The sequence below is a fragment of the Chiloscyllium plagiosum genome, chromosome 13 (assembly GCF_004010195.1).
Source record: "Chiloscyllium plagiosum isolate BGI_BamShark_2017 chromosome 13, ASM401019v2, whole genome shotgun sequence".
NCBI classification, from domain to species: Eukaryota; Metazoa; Chordata; class Chondrichthyes; order Orectolobiformes; family Hemiscylliidae; genus Chiloscyllium; species Chiloscyllium plagiosum.
In genome coordinates, this window is record NC_057722.1 from 74,056,842 (window position 1) to 74,068,895 (window position 12,054).

Consider the following 12,054-nt stretch of genomic DNA (forward strand, 5'->3'; position numbering starts at 1 on the left):
ACGGCAGCGGACAGCTGGAACTGACAACCGGAAGTGGCAGATACACAACACGCACGCACAGACACACACAAACAAACACGCACGCACAGACACACACAAACACACGCACAGGCACATACACACAAACACATAAACATACACGCACAACACACAAACATATAAACATACACGCACAACACACCCAAACATAAACATACACGCACAGACACACAAACGCACACACACACACATGCACACATACACAGACACACACCCACATGCACAGAAATACATGCAAACACACACATGTACAGACACACAAACGCATCTGCACACACACATACACACACCCTTTTTGGATGAAACATTGATTCTCATTCACACATGCCCTACATTAACTGTACTGGGCTGGATTTAACACACATTCTTTATATGTTAAAGTTAAAATACAGCAGACACTGGAAATCTGAAATATGTACAGATGTGTACAGGTCATGTTGAGGATTTCTTGTTTAGAATCACATCCTGTTCCTTTGGTCTGACCTTTATTTATCATTCACAGGATATTGGCTTTGATGGCAGTATTTGTTGCCTGTCCTTAATTGCCCTCAAGAAAGGCAATTAATTGCCTTCTTGAACCATTACAGTCCTTGGGAGTGTAGAGACATCTACAGTGCTGTTAGGGTGAGTGTTCCACAACAGTGAAGGAACAACAAAGTAGGTTCAAATCAGGTTGATGTGTGACTTGCAAGTGGTGGTACAAAGCCATGAGAAGAGCCATAAAGGTAGCTCAGTGGTTAGCACTGCTGCCTCACAGCATGAGGGTCCCAGGTTCGATTCCAGCCTCAGGCGACTGTCTGTGTGGAGTTTGCACATTCTCCTTGTGTCTGTGTGGGTTTGCTCCGGTTTCCTCCCACAGTCCAAAGAGGGCCAGTGTGGACTTGTTGGGCTGAAGAGCCTGTTTCCACACTGTAGGGAATCTAATCTTATCTAAACTCCACCAAAAACTTAGAATCAGTGTTTGGATAGGAAGCAAGCATTTTCTTCTCTGAGGAATATAATAAATAACAGTTGGATAATTCTACAACTTTTGTAATCCACAGTTAGTCGAATGGTTTTATCATTTAGAACTGCAAGCTCTCTTAAGCAATTGAAACCATTTAAAAAAATATATATACTTAATAGGCTGGAATTTTAATCTATTCAATGAGAAAAACATGAAGTACGTGGGTATCTTCAAAGTCCAATTTTTTTTATTCTTTCCATCCTGCCCCTGTAATGTTCTCTATTTTACATCCACCCAAAATTTCCAATTTTGGCCTCACATGTCCCTTACCCTAAAATTACACCCAAAACTTTTCCTCTTCCCTCCTTTTGGATAGTCCCTACGACTGAATTACTTCTGAAGACATCCATCCAAACTATTCTAAGCACCTTCGCATTAAATGCTACCTGGTAGTACGCCTCTATACGTGCCTTGAGATGGTTTACTGCTTGCATTTTCATAGAAGGAGATCATTGAATCTGTGCAGTGTGAAAACAGGCCATTTTGCCCATTGAGTTCACATCAATCCTTCAAAGAACATTCCACCCAGACCGATTCCCCTATTCCTGCAACCCTACATTTCCCATGGCTAATCCACCTAGCCTGCACCTCCCTGGACACTGTGGGCAATTTAGCATGGCCAGTTCACCTAACCTGCACATCTCTGGACTGATGGAGGAAACTGGAGCACCTGGAGAAAACCCATGCAGACATGGGGAGAATGTGCAAACTCCACACGACAGTCAGCCAAGACTGGAATCGAACCCGGATCCCTGGCGCTGTGAGGCAGCAGTGCTAACCACTGTGCCACCCCCCATGATGTTAGTGGTACCGAATCTTTGCAAGTTTCCGTTAGTGTCCAGGCCTTTTATTTAGCATTTATTTACGCATTCTCCTTTTGAAATTTGACCCCTCCCCTGGGCAGAATGTTTCATGTCCCCACTGCCAGGTTTGCAAATGGGAGAGTAGTTTTTTATTAATTCCAACCATCATGATGGGAACTTGCAGTTTCCCAACAAAATCAAACAATTTTTCATTCATAACCATGATCACTTCGAAGCTTTTGTTAGATGTAACTGAATACACCAGGATTTATCCATTAATGTCTATGGAGTACGTCTGAGGGAAAATACTCATCCTGTCTATCTGTATCCAGAAGCTGCAGGGGCTAATCTTATCCATTCAGTGTGATTAGTTTAGTAAACGTGTTTTCTAACATGGGGCTGCATGAGTCCACAAACTGCTCTTCAGCAAAGTGAATGTTCAATAAGGATGTCCGCACTGATCTGGGGGAAATGGGTAAAACTCCCACCCTGGCTTTCCCATAGCTCTTCCAAACTCTCCACAATTTTCAAGTAGGATGGGCACAGTTTGGATTTCCCACCTTTTCCCAAATTGAAGCCCTTCACTGGGCAGTCAACGCTCACTTCAGGGTCATGTACTTCCCAGCCTCGATTAAATACAGGCGGGGAAGGTTCCAGGGGGGTACGTTGGATGTAGTTATCCTTTGAACAGCCTCCTTTCCACATGGATACCTTTTCTCTCCCTTTCATCCTCCTTTCACCCCCTCTCCAAAATCTCCCACAAGCTCTGCACCCCGATCATGCACTATCTCCTTCCCAGTCCTAGCATCTCCAGGAAGGCTGCGTACCTCACTGCCCTTTTCCATGCTATGGCACTATCAACACCTTCCAGGTCATGGGAATCCCCGCCAAATGAGAGAGGAATTCCCTTCTCCAGCCGTTTGGCCCAATTTGAAGATTTAGCTGAATGTGAAGCAGCAAGTGATGGGAGGTGGGGGGGTGGGGGGAAGCAGATGGTAGCACTGGGTCAGGTGGTAGGGTAGAGAAGGCCCCCATCAGAAATATCCTGTTCCTTGTTCCATTCCCCTCTGTCCTCTCACATCCTCTCATTGGATGATCTTCCTTGCCCTTGTTGCCATCTCTGTGAGTAACAAGATGATTATCTGTCTCCCTTTCAGATCGGCGAGCCGTGTCCTGGTGTGGCCCAATGGGACCCTGTCAATTGAATCAATCACAGAGCGAGATGCCGGGATGTACCTTTGCATCGCCCGAAACAGGGTGGGCGATGACATGGTGTCGCTGAAAATCGATGTGTCCATGAGGCCGGCGCTGATCGAGCACAAACAGTCCGTTCACAAGCACGTCTCGTACGGGGCCGACCTGCAAGTAGACTGCAAGGCCTCTGGCTCCCCCAAGCCCGAGATCTCCTGGAGCTTGCCCGATGGGACAATGGTCAACAACGTGTTGCAGGCAGATGACAGTGGCAGTAGGACGCGCAGGTACATAGTCTTCGGCAACGGGACGCTCTACTACAATAAGGTGGGGATGGCTGAAGAAGGCGATTACACATGCTATGCGCAAAACACTCTGGGCAAGGACGAGATGAAAGTCCATGTGACCGTGGTGACAATGGCACCGGATATAAAGAAACCACACAAGGGATCCCTGAAGGTAACAAGTGGAGGCATTGCAATGTTTGATTGCCAGGCTGCGGGAAAGCCACTGCCAAGGATTCTATGGATGCTCCCCACAAATGAGATCATATCATTTTCCAAGAATCGGTATCATTTGCATTCCAATGGTTCACTGCTAATCAGGAATACCCGACTCTCTGATGCCGGGAAGTACATGTGCATTGCTCGCAACCCTGGAGGTGATGATACGTACCTTTTCCATTTGGATGTGGCCTCAAAGCCACCGCTAATAAACGGTTTGGCCGGGAATAAGACGGTTATCAAGGACTACGCGGTAAGGCACAGCAGGAAACAGATCGACTGCAAGGTGGAGGGAGTTCCCAAGCCCTACATCACCTGGATTATGCCGGATAATATCATGTTAAATGCTCCGTACTATGGGAGCAGGATCGTGGTCCATCTGAACGGCACCTTGGAAATCCGCAATGTTAGGGCTACGGACAACGCCGAGTTTGTCTGCGTGGCCCGGAACGACGCGGGGGAAGCCACGCTGGTAGTCAACCTGGAGGTGACCCGGAGGTTACGGAGGCCCGTCTTCAAGAACCCATTCAACAAGAAGGTCGTGGCGAGCGGCGAGGGTCCCACCATCCTGAACTGCTCGGCGGATGGCTATCCGCCTCCAGAGATCATCTGGATCCTTCCCAATGGAACACGGTTCACTGGCGCACACAAGACAGCCCGCTACCAAATAAACAGTAACGGCACCTTTCTGATTCACAGCCCCACTGTCGAGGATACTGGCAAGTACCGGTGTGCAGCCAAAAATACAATTGGATATATCGAGAAACTGATTGTCTTGGAGGTCGGTCAGAAACCCGTGATCCGCACCCGGCCTCTGGGATTAATACGCAGCATGAGTGGGGATGCTTTATACCTTCACTGTTCTGCCAATGGTAGGCCAACGCCAAACATTGTGTGGACCGTGCCCAGTGGGTACATCCTCAACAGACCACAGATAAATCCTAGGTATATCCTGTTTGAAAACGGGACTTTGGTCGTCAGGGAAGTGAGTGTACGCGACAGGGGCAACTACATTTGCAAAGCGTACAACAACGCAGGTGACGACTCCACCATAACGTCGGTGATTGTCATCGCCTACCCACCTCGCATCACCAACGGACCACCCAAGTCGCTTCAGGTTTTGGCCGGCTCAGCTGTCCAACTTAACTGCATGGCGATTGGCATCCCCAGGCCAGAGATCGTGTGGGAGCTGCCGAACCACACAGTTCTTTCCACATTCAGCAAGGGCCAGATGACTGACAGTGGGCTCCTGCACCCACAGGGAACACTGGCGATCCAAAAGCTAACAGCAAAGAATTCTGGGACATACAAGTGCACAGCCAAGAGCCAACTAGGCAGTGACTCACGAGTGACATATATTCAGGTCATATGAAGTGACTGCTCTTCATAAATACATCTCTATATTCTTATATTCATTTTTGAATATATATATATCTATATATTTTTTACAGAGATTAATATTATACTTTGATTTTGACAATTAAGTCTATGGACTGATTCAGTTGAGAAGGAAATATTTTATTTCCCTGATTAAAGAGATCGGGTTGGGGTGGGGGGGGGATGAAAATTTAAAATAATGTGTTTCACAGGAAACTGCTGAGATTGAAAGACACTCTGCTTTTATAGCTGCCCAACCTTACTGTCCACTCAGATCAGCTGAGAGCAATATTGGTGTAAAGTCAATGATCCAGCCAATCTAATTGGATTGCCACCAGGATGTTGGCAAAACATTGGCCCTTATTTCAAGGGGGTTGGAGTATAAGAGTAGGGAAGTTTTACTACAACTGTACAAGGTGCTGGTGAGACCACAACTGGAGCACTGAGAGCAGTTTTGATCCCCTTATTTCAGGAAAGTTGTCATTGTTTTTGGAGGCAGTTCAGAGAAGGTTCATTAGGATAATCCCTGGTATGGAAGGATTGTCTTATGAACAAAGGCACAACAGGTTAGGACCCTACTGATTGGAATTTAGAAGAATGAGAGGTGCTCTAATTGAAACTACAGGATTCCTAAGGAGCTTGACAGGGTAAATTCTGAGAGGATGTTTCCCCTCATAGGAGACCCGAGGACCAGAGGGTACAGTCTCAGAATAAAGGTGAACCAGTTTAAGACTTAGATGAGGAGGAATCTCTTCTTTCAGACAGTTCTAAGTCTTTGGAACTTCTTGCCGCAGTGAGCTATGGGGTCAGAGTCCTTGTGTATATTTAAGGCTGAGATAGGTTCTTTATCAGGAGGGGAATCAAGGGTTATGCAGAGAAGGTAGCAAAGAGAATGTGAGGAATAGCCATGATCCTATTGAATCACAGAGCAGGCACAAGAGCCAAATGGCCTACTCCTGTTCCTATCTCTTATGGTCTTTGTTGAGTTATATTAAAATTTCCCTCTCCCTCTAAAATTGAATAAGGAAAACCCTCCTCAGATCGTTCAATGTAACAACATCTGTTCAAAGTTAACCCAAGTTGGTGTCAGTGAGTGCATTAATTTCTCAACACGTTTATTACTCTATCTGAAAATACCCAAGTTTTAGAGAGTGGTGCTATCATATGGACTGAAATATTTCATACAATAATTTATTCTGTGCTGCTTTGACACTTGACACTGAATTCTTGACCTGCAAAACATAGGGCAGAGTTCAACATCAGTGAACCATTAACACTCTTCTCATATCTCACACAGGAAGAAAGAATTCTGTCAATGACCTGCTGTCGCAGTATAGTTAATTTGCTTTTTCCCATCATTTATCACATAACATTATAAATCAAAGACCACGAAAGGTGAGGTGTAATATAATGTTTTTTTTAATTTTCAAAAAAGGATAATAAAAGTTTTTGTAAAGAAAAATACAGATGGTATATTGTCTGGTGTTGTGATTAACTGTTGGACACATCTTGCATTGATATTGGACTTATGCTACAAGTGTTACTCTCTCCCTCTCTGGATTCTCTCCAAATGTGCACAACCTCAAAAGGCTTCTACAAAGTGAATCCTTTAGCAGACAAATTTGCCGTCAAGTGATTATGTTTTTAATGCTCAGGTAGCTTCTAGCTGCCTATGCAAGGCAGGTTTGATAAAGGAGCCCCATGTCTCAGGTCACACCACAGTGTGATAAATTACAGTAAAGCATAAAATATATCATTGTCTTGCTGTTTTTCAAAATGACTGCCGCTCAAAATGGTGGAGGATTCATGGTTGGCTGTTGAAACGAACGATGTCTAAAATGATTAATGTATGCCTTGTCCCACGCAGTATTTTCGAATATCAAAATACTATACAAACAAAAACTGATGACGTAGGGAGTGCCAGGTAGAAATAATTATGTCCTATTAATGACAATAAATCAGATGACTATTTCCCTTGCATTTTCCTGCCAACTTTCATACTCAGTGGTGGAACTAAGTAAAGTCGCCATTGAAACAAATAGCCTCATTAGGGAGAGACAGGTGGTGATGCTTTAAACTAAAAGTTACCACAACTCAAGTGAGGGGGAGGAGTTGAGAAAATGGAACCTTAATATTAACATCAGCTGGTACGGGAATTGAACCCACACTTTCGGCATTGCTCTGTATCGCCAAGTAGGCTGAAGACTGTATAAACCTAAGTATTGTTTGGAATTTCCATCCAGTAATCTGTCAATTCATGGATGGAACCTGGAGATGAGGAGAAAAATGAGGAAGTCCTCTGTAACATTTTGTTCGTTTAATGTGCATTGGATTTCCAATGGATTTAGAATTTCCATTGCAGTGAATAAATTAGCTCCTGACTCCCCAAAGCCTATCCACCATGTACAAGTTACAAGTCAGGAGTGTGATGGAATATTCCCCACTTGCCTGGATGAGTGCAGCTCCAACAACATTCAAGAGGCTTGATACCATCCAGACTAAAGCAGTCCACTTGATAGGCACCACTTCCAGGAGAAAGTGAGGTCTGCAGATGCTGGAGATCAAAGTTGAAACTTTATTGCTGGAACAGCACAGCAGGTCAGGCAGCATCCAGGGAACAGGAGATTCGACGTTTCGGGCACAGGCCCTTCTTCAGGAATGCCTGAAGAAGGGCCTGTGCCCGAAACGTCGAATCTCCTGTTCCCTGGATGCTGCCTGACCTGCTGTGCTGTTCCAGCAATAAAGTTTCAACCAGGCACCACTTCCACAAATATCCACTTCCTCCAGCAGTGTGTACCATCTGCAGATGCACTGCAGAAACTCTTCAGGCAGCAGCTTCCCAGCCCATGAAGGACAAGAGTAGCAGATATAGGGGAACATCATCATCTGCAAGTTCCCCTCCAAACCACTCACCACCGTTGTCTTGGAAATATATCACCCATTCCTTCACTGTCATAGGGTCAAAATCCTGGAATCTTCTCCTGAAGTGTTTTATGGGTGTACCTACAGTAAATGGCCTGCAGTGGTTCAAGAAGTAGACAGTCAGGAGGCTGGAAGGACACAGCAGGCCAGGCAGCATCAGGAGGTGGAGAAGTCAACGTTTCGGATGTAACACTTCTTCAGTTCAAGAAAGCAGCTCATCAACACCTTCTCAAGAGAAACTGGAGGCAGACAATAAATGACAGCCCTGCCAGTGACACACACGCATACACTCACACACACATACACACACACACACACACACCATGAATGACCTTTTTTAGAAAATGGACTTCCAGCACATGCATTTGAAATGTATTGAAAATACATAATTCAACCTGGATCCACTGCAATGCTAACAAGAGTGGTACCTGTTCACCTCTGGTATTGAATACCAATTAATAGAATGTTACCACTTAGAAGATGACCATTTGGCCCATTGAATCAAAACTGGCACTTTGAAAGATCAGTTGCTTCATTGCAAACCCTGCTTTTCATCCATAACCTTTCAACTTTTTTTGATTTCAGGTTGCTGTCCAATTCCCTTTCAAGTTATTTATGAATCATGGGCAAGAACTGATTGAGCAGAATGGCTTATTGCTCTGCAGGGTCTTACTTACATACGAGTGCCTTCTACCACATTTTCAAACTGAGCATTTCCTACCTCAGCAATTCCCCGAGAGAAAAAACTTCTCGCCATCTCCTTCTCATTTCTAAGTCAATGATTTTATGTCTATGACGTCCTGTTATTTGTAGTCACTGACTGTCACCAACTTTTAGCTACACAGGCATAGATTCTCACCAACTACAGTGTGAGAAATTCAAACTTTATGATTGAAGAGAATTTATGTGCAGAGATAATCAGTTGCATAGACCATTTTATCAAGATCTTGAAGGCTTATCAATTTATTAGGATAATCTCTTAGAGGAGATTCAGTCCAAGCTATTTTGAATAGAAATTAGAATAATTCTGTCGGAGGGTTTTAACCTTAGTTTATTGTGTACAAAGGACATTCAATATATTTGCTATTCATATACTACTTAATTACTGCTGATCCAATTGCTTCTGTATTCCAATTGAATGCAATCACTTTGTTTCTGATTTTAGATCACTGTAATGTGTGATATAGTATTTGTACAATCAGGTACGTACATAATTTATTCATAAACTTACAGAATGGAATTCACTCTGGGGTTGATCCAAACATGGAGAGAGCTGCAAAGCAATGCTGCAGTCTGTCTGGATAGTTCCAAAGAATTAGTTGTGACAGAGCATAGAAAGAGGTCTATCATATGCATGTAGGATTGTTGAAAGAGCTATCTAAGCATTCCCACTCCCCCATCTTTTCTCTCTGGCTCTACATAGATTCTTTTCATAGAATCCCTACAGTGTGGAAACTGGCCCTTTGGCCGAACAAGTCCACACTGACCCTCTGAAGAGTATCCCACCCAAACCCATTCCCCTACATTTACCCCTCACCTACACATCCCTGAAGACCATGGGCAATCCAGGATGGTCAATTCCCCCAACTTCACATCTTCGGACTGTGGGAGGAAACCGGAGCACCCAGAGGAAACCCACACAGACACAGGGAGAATGTGCAAAGTCCACACAGACAGTTGCCTGAGGCTGGAATCGAAGCCAGGTCCCTGATGTTGTGAGGCAGCAGTGCTAACTATTGAGCCACCGTACACGTTTTTACCTAATTCCCTTTGAAACTTTTTATGGAATCTAATTCCAGTATTTCTACCCGCAGTGTCTTTCAGGTCTTAATAAATTGGTATGTAATTGTTTTGCCTCTCATTTGCCTCCGATTCCTCCTGGTTTTGAACACCTTTTGTCAAATCTATCCTTCTGCTCAAAGGAGAACAATCCCAGCTTCTATTGTGTCTACACATAATTGAAGTGCCACACCATTAGTACCATTCGAGTATATATTTATATCCTCTTCCAAACCTTAAAGTCTTTCTGAAATGTAATGCCCAGAATTAGCGCACTCTTAAAGTTTTGCTCTATTTACTGATTTATAAAAGTTCAGCTTTTGTGCTTTTCTCTTATCCTTGTCTGTTCTTCTCATCCTATGTTTATCACAGATCCACTGAAGTGTTATGGTACAGAAGGAGGCCATTTAGCCCATCGTATCTGTACCAGTTCCTCAAATAAGCATCATTATCTAGAGCCAATCTCCTGTTTTCTCCCCAGATCCTTGCACATTATTTCTCTCCATATAATTATCCAATACCCTTGTGAATGCTTCGACTGAGCTCACCTCCACTGCAAATCCAGGCAGTGTATTCCAACCCCAACTAGTCATCGAGTGCCAAAGATCCCAGATTAGTTCTAAAGCCATTTTGAACAAGCTTCCTACCTTCAAAGATCTTCTAAAGATATTTAACAATCCCAGGAACAGGCCCTTCAGCCCTCCAAGCCTGTACCAATCCAAATCCACTGTCTAAACCTATCGCCCAATTCCTAAGCATTTGTATCCCTCTGCTCCCCACCTACTCATGCATCTGTCCAGGTACATCTTAAATGAATCTACCGTGCCTGCCTCTACCACCTCTGCTGGCAACGCATTCCAGGCACTTACCATCCTCCGTGTAAAGTACTTTCCATGTGTATTCCCCTTAAACTTTTCTTCTCTCACCTTGAACACATGACTTCTTGTTATTGAATCCCTGACTCTGGGGAAAAGTTTACCTCTATCCACCCTGTCTATACCCTTCAAGATTTTGTAAACCTCAATCAGGTCCCCCCTCAATCTCCTTTTTCCTAATGAAAACAATCTTAACCTACTCAACCTTTCTTCATAGCTAGCACCTTCCATACCAGGCAGCATCCTTGTAAACCTTCTCTGCACCCTCTCCAAAGCATCCACATTCTTTTGGTAATGTGGTGACCAGAACTGTACACAGTATTCTAAATGCAGCCGAACCAAAGTCTTGTACAATTTTAACATCACCTGCCCGCTGTCATACTCAATACCCTGTCCAATGAAGGCAAGCATACCATATGCCTTCTTGACCACTCTATCCAACTGTGCAGCCACCTTCTGGGTACAATAGACCTCAACTCCCAGATCTCCCTGATCATCAACGTTTCCCAAGGCTCTTCCGTTTACAGTATAGTTCACTCTAGAATTAGACCTTCCAAAATGCATCACCTCACATTTGCCTGGATTGAACTCCATCTACCACTTCTCCCCCCAACTCTCCAGTCTATCTATATTCTATCTATGGCAGTTCAGTGCTCCATATCTACAGGGATTACTGAGATGATGCTTTTGCTGATCAGAATGTTGCTCCTCAGTCTTTCAAGATCTTTTCACTTATTTGTAGGATGCACAGGGGATAAAGTTCTTTGACTTGTCAATTAAAAGTCAACAATTGGAAAAGGGAACTAAACTGCCTATTTTCAGGCTTGAGGTGCTTTTTACTGCAAAGGTTCCTCCAATGGCTTCTTCCAAATATTCTCACCTCAAGCTGTTCAGCTACCTGGTACCCAATCACAAAGTTGTTGGCAGGCAGACGGCCATTGTCCTCAATGATTGGTCATTGGCCCATAGACCAATCAGATACTTGTTGCCAGCCAAACATGTCTCTTCATCTCCAGCTCGTCTGCAAACCATTGCTTGTAAAAGCAGCTGTGTAAATAGTGCTTACAATGGATGCCAGGCCACCACTTCTAAAACATGCCGCAATCCTTCAACAATGCTTGTTTTGTTTTAAACTCCTTTTTCCATTTCAGTCTTCAAACAGAAGTGCAGAAGAATAAAAAGATATGAGCTTCTGTGTTTTGAGGAATGATTTGATCATTGCCCCATGTCAGATTCTGTAATCAAAGGAGCAACAAGTAAGCTTCCCTCTGAGTGGAAGGTAGAATGGTTGCGGTATTAAACTTTTCTGCAATCAGTCCCTTTAAACCAGCAGATGATTCCTTCAGATTTCTTCTGTATTTTAATACCCAGCAGGGCTGTACAATAGCAGTATCAAAGTATCAAAACTCATTTGGATTACTTACGACGGTGTGAAACAGGCCCTTCGGCCCAACAAGTCCACACCGACCTGCCAAAGAGCAACCCACCCAGACGCATTCCCCTACATTTACCCCTTCAACTAACACTACGGGCAATTTAGCACGGCCAATTCACCTAAC

At 44.1% G+C, this 12,054-nt stretch overlaps 1 protein-coding gene across 1 annotated transcript in view; it reads left to right on the forward strand.

Annotated features, from left to right (window-relative positions):
- igsf10 (immunoglobulin superfamily, member 10) overlaps positions 1-5,625 on the forward strand; it is a 52,235-nt gene extending 46,610 nt beyond the window's left edge. Inside the window, exon 7 of the mRNA XM_043702723.1 lies at positions 3,006-5,625. Within this exon, the coding sequence (XP_043558658.1) occupies positions 3,006-4,914 (1,909 nt within the window). The 3' untranslated portion in view covers positions 4,915-5,625. The remainder of the gene's footprint in view (positions 1-3,005) is intronic.
- Positions 5,626-12,054: the final 6,429 nt, after the last annotated feature.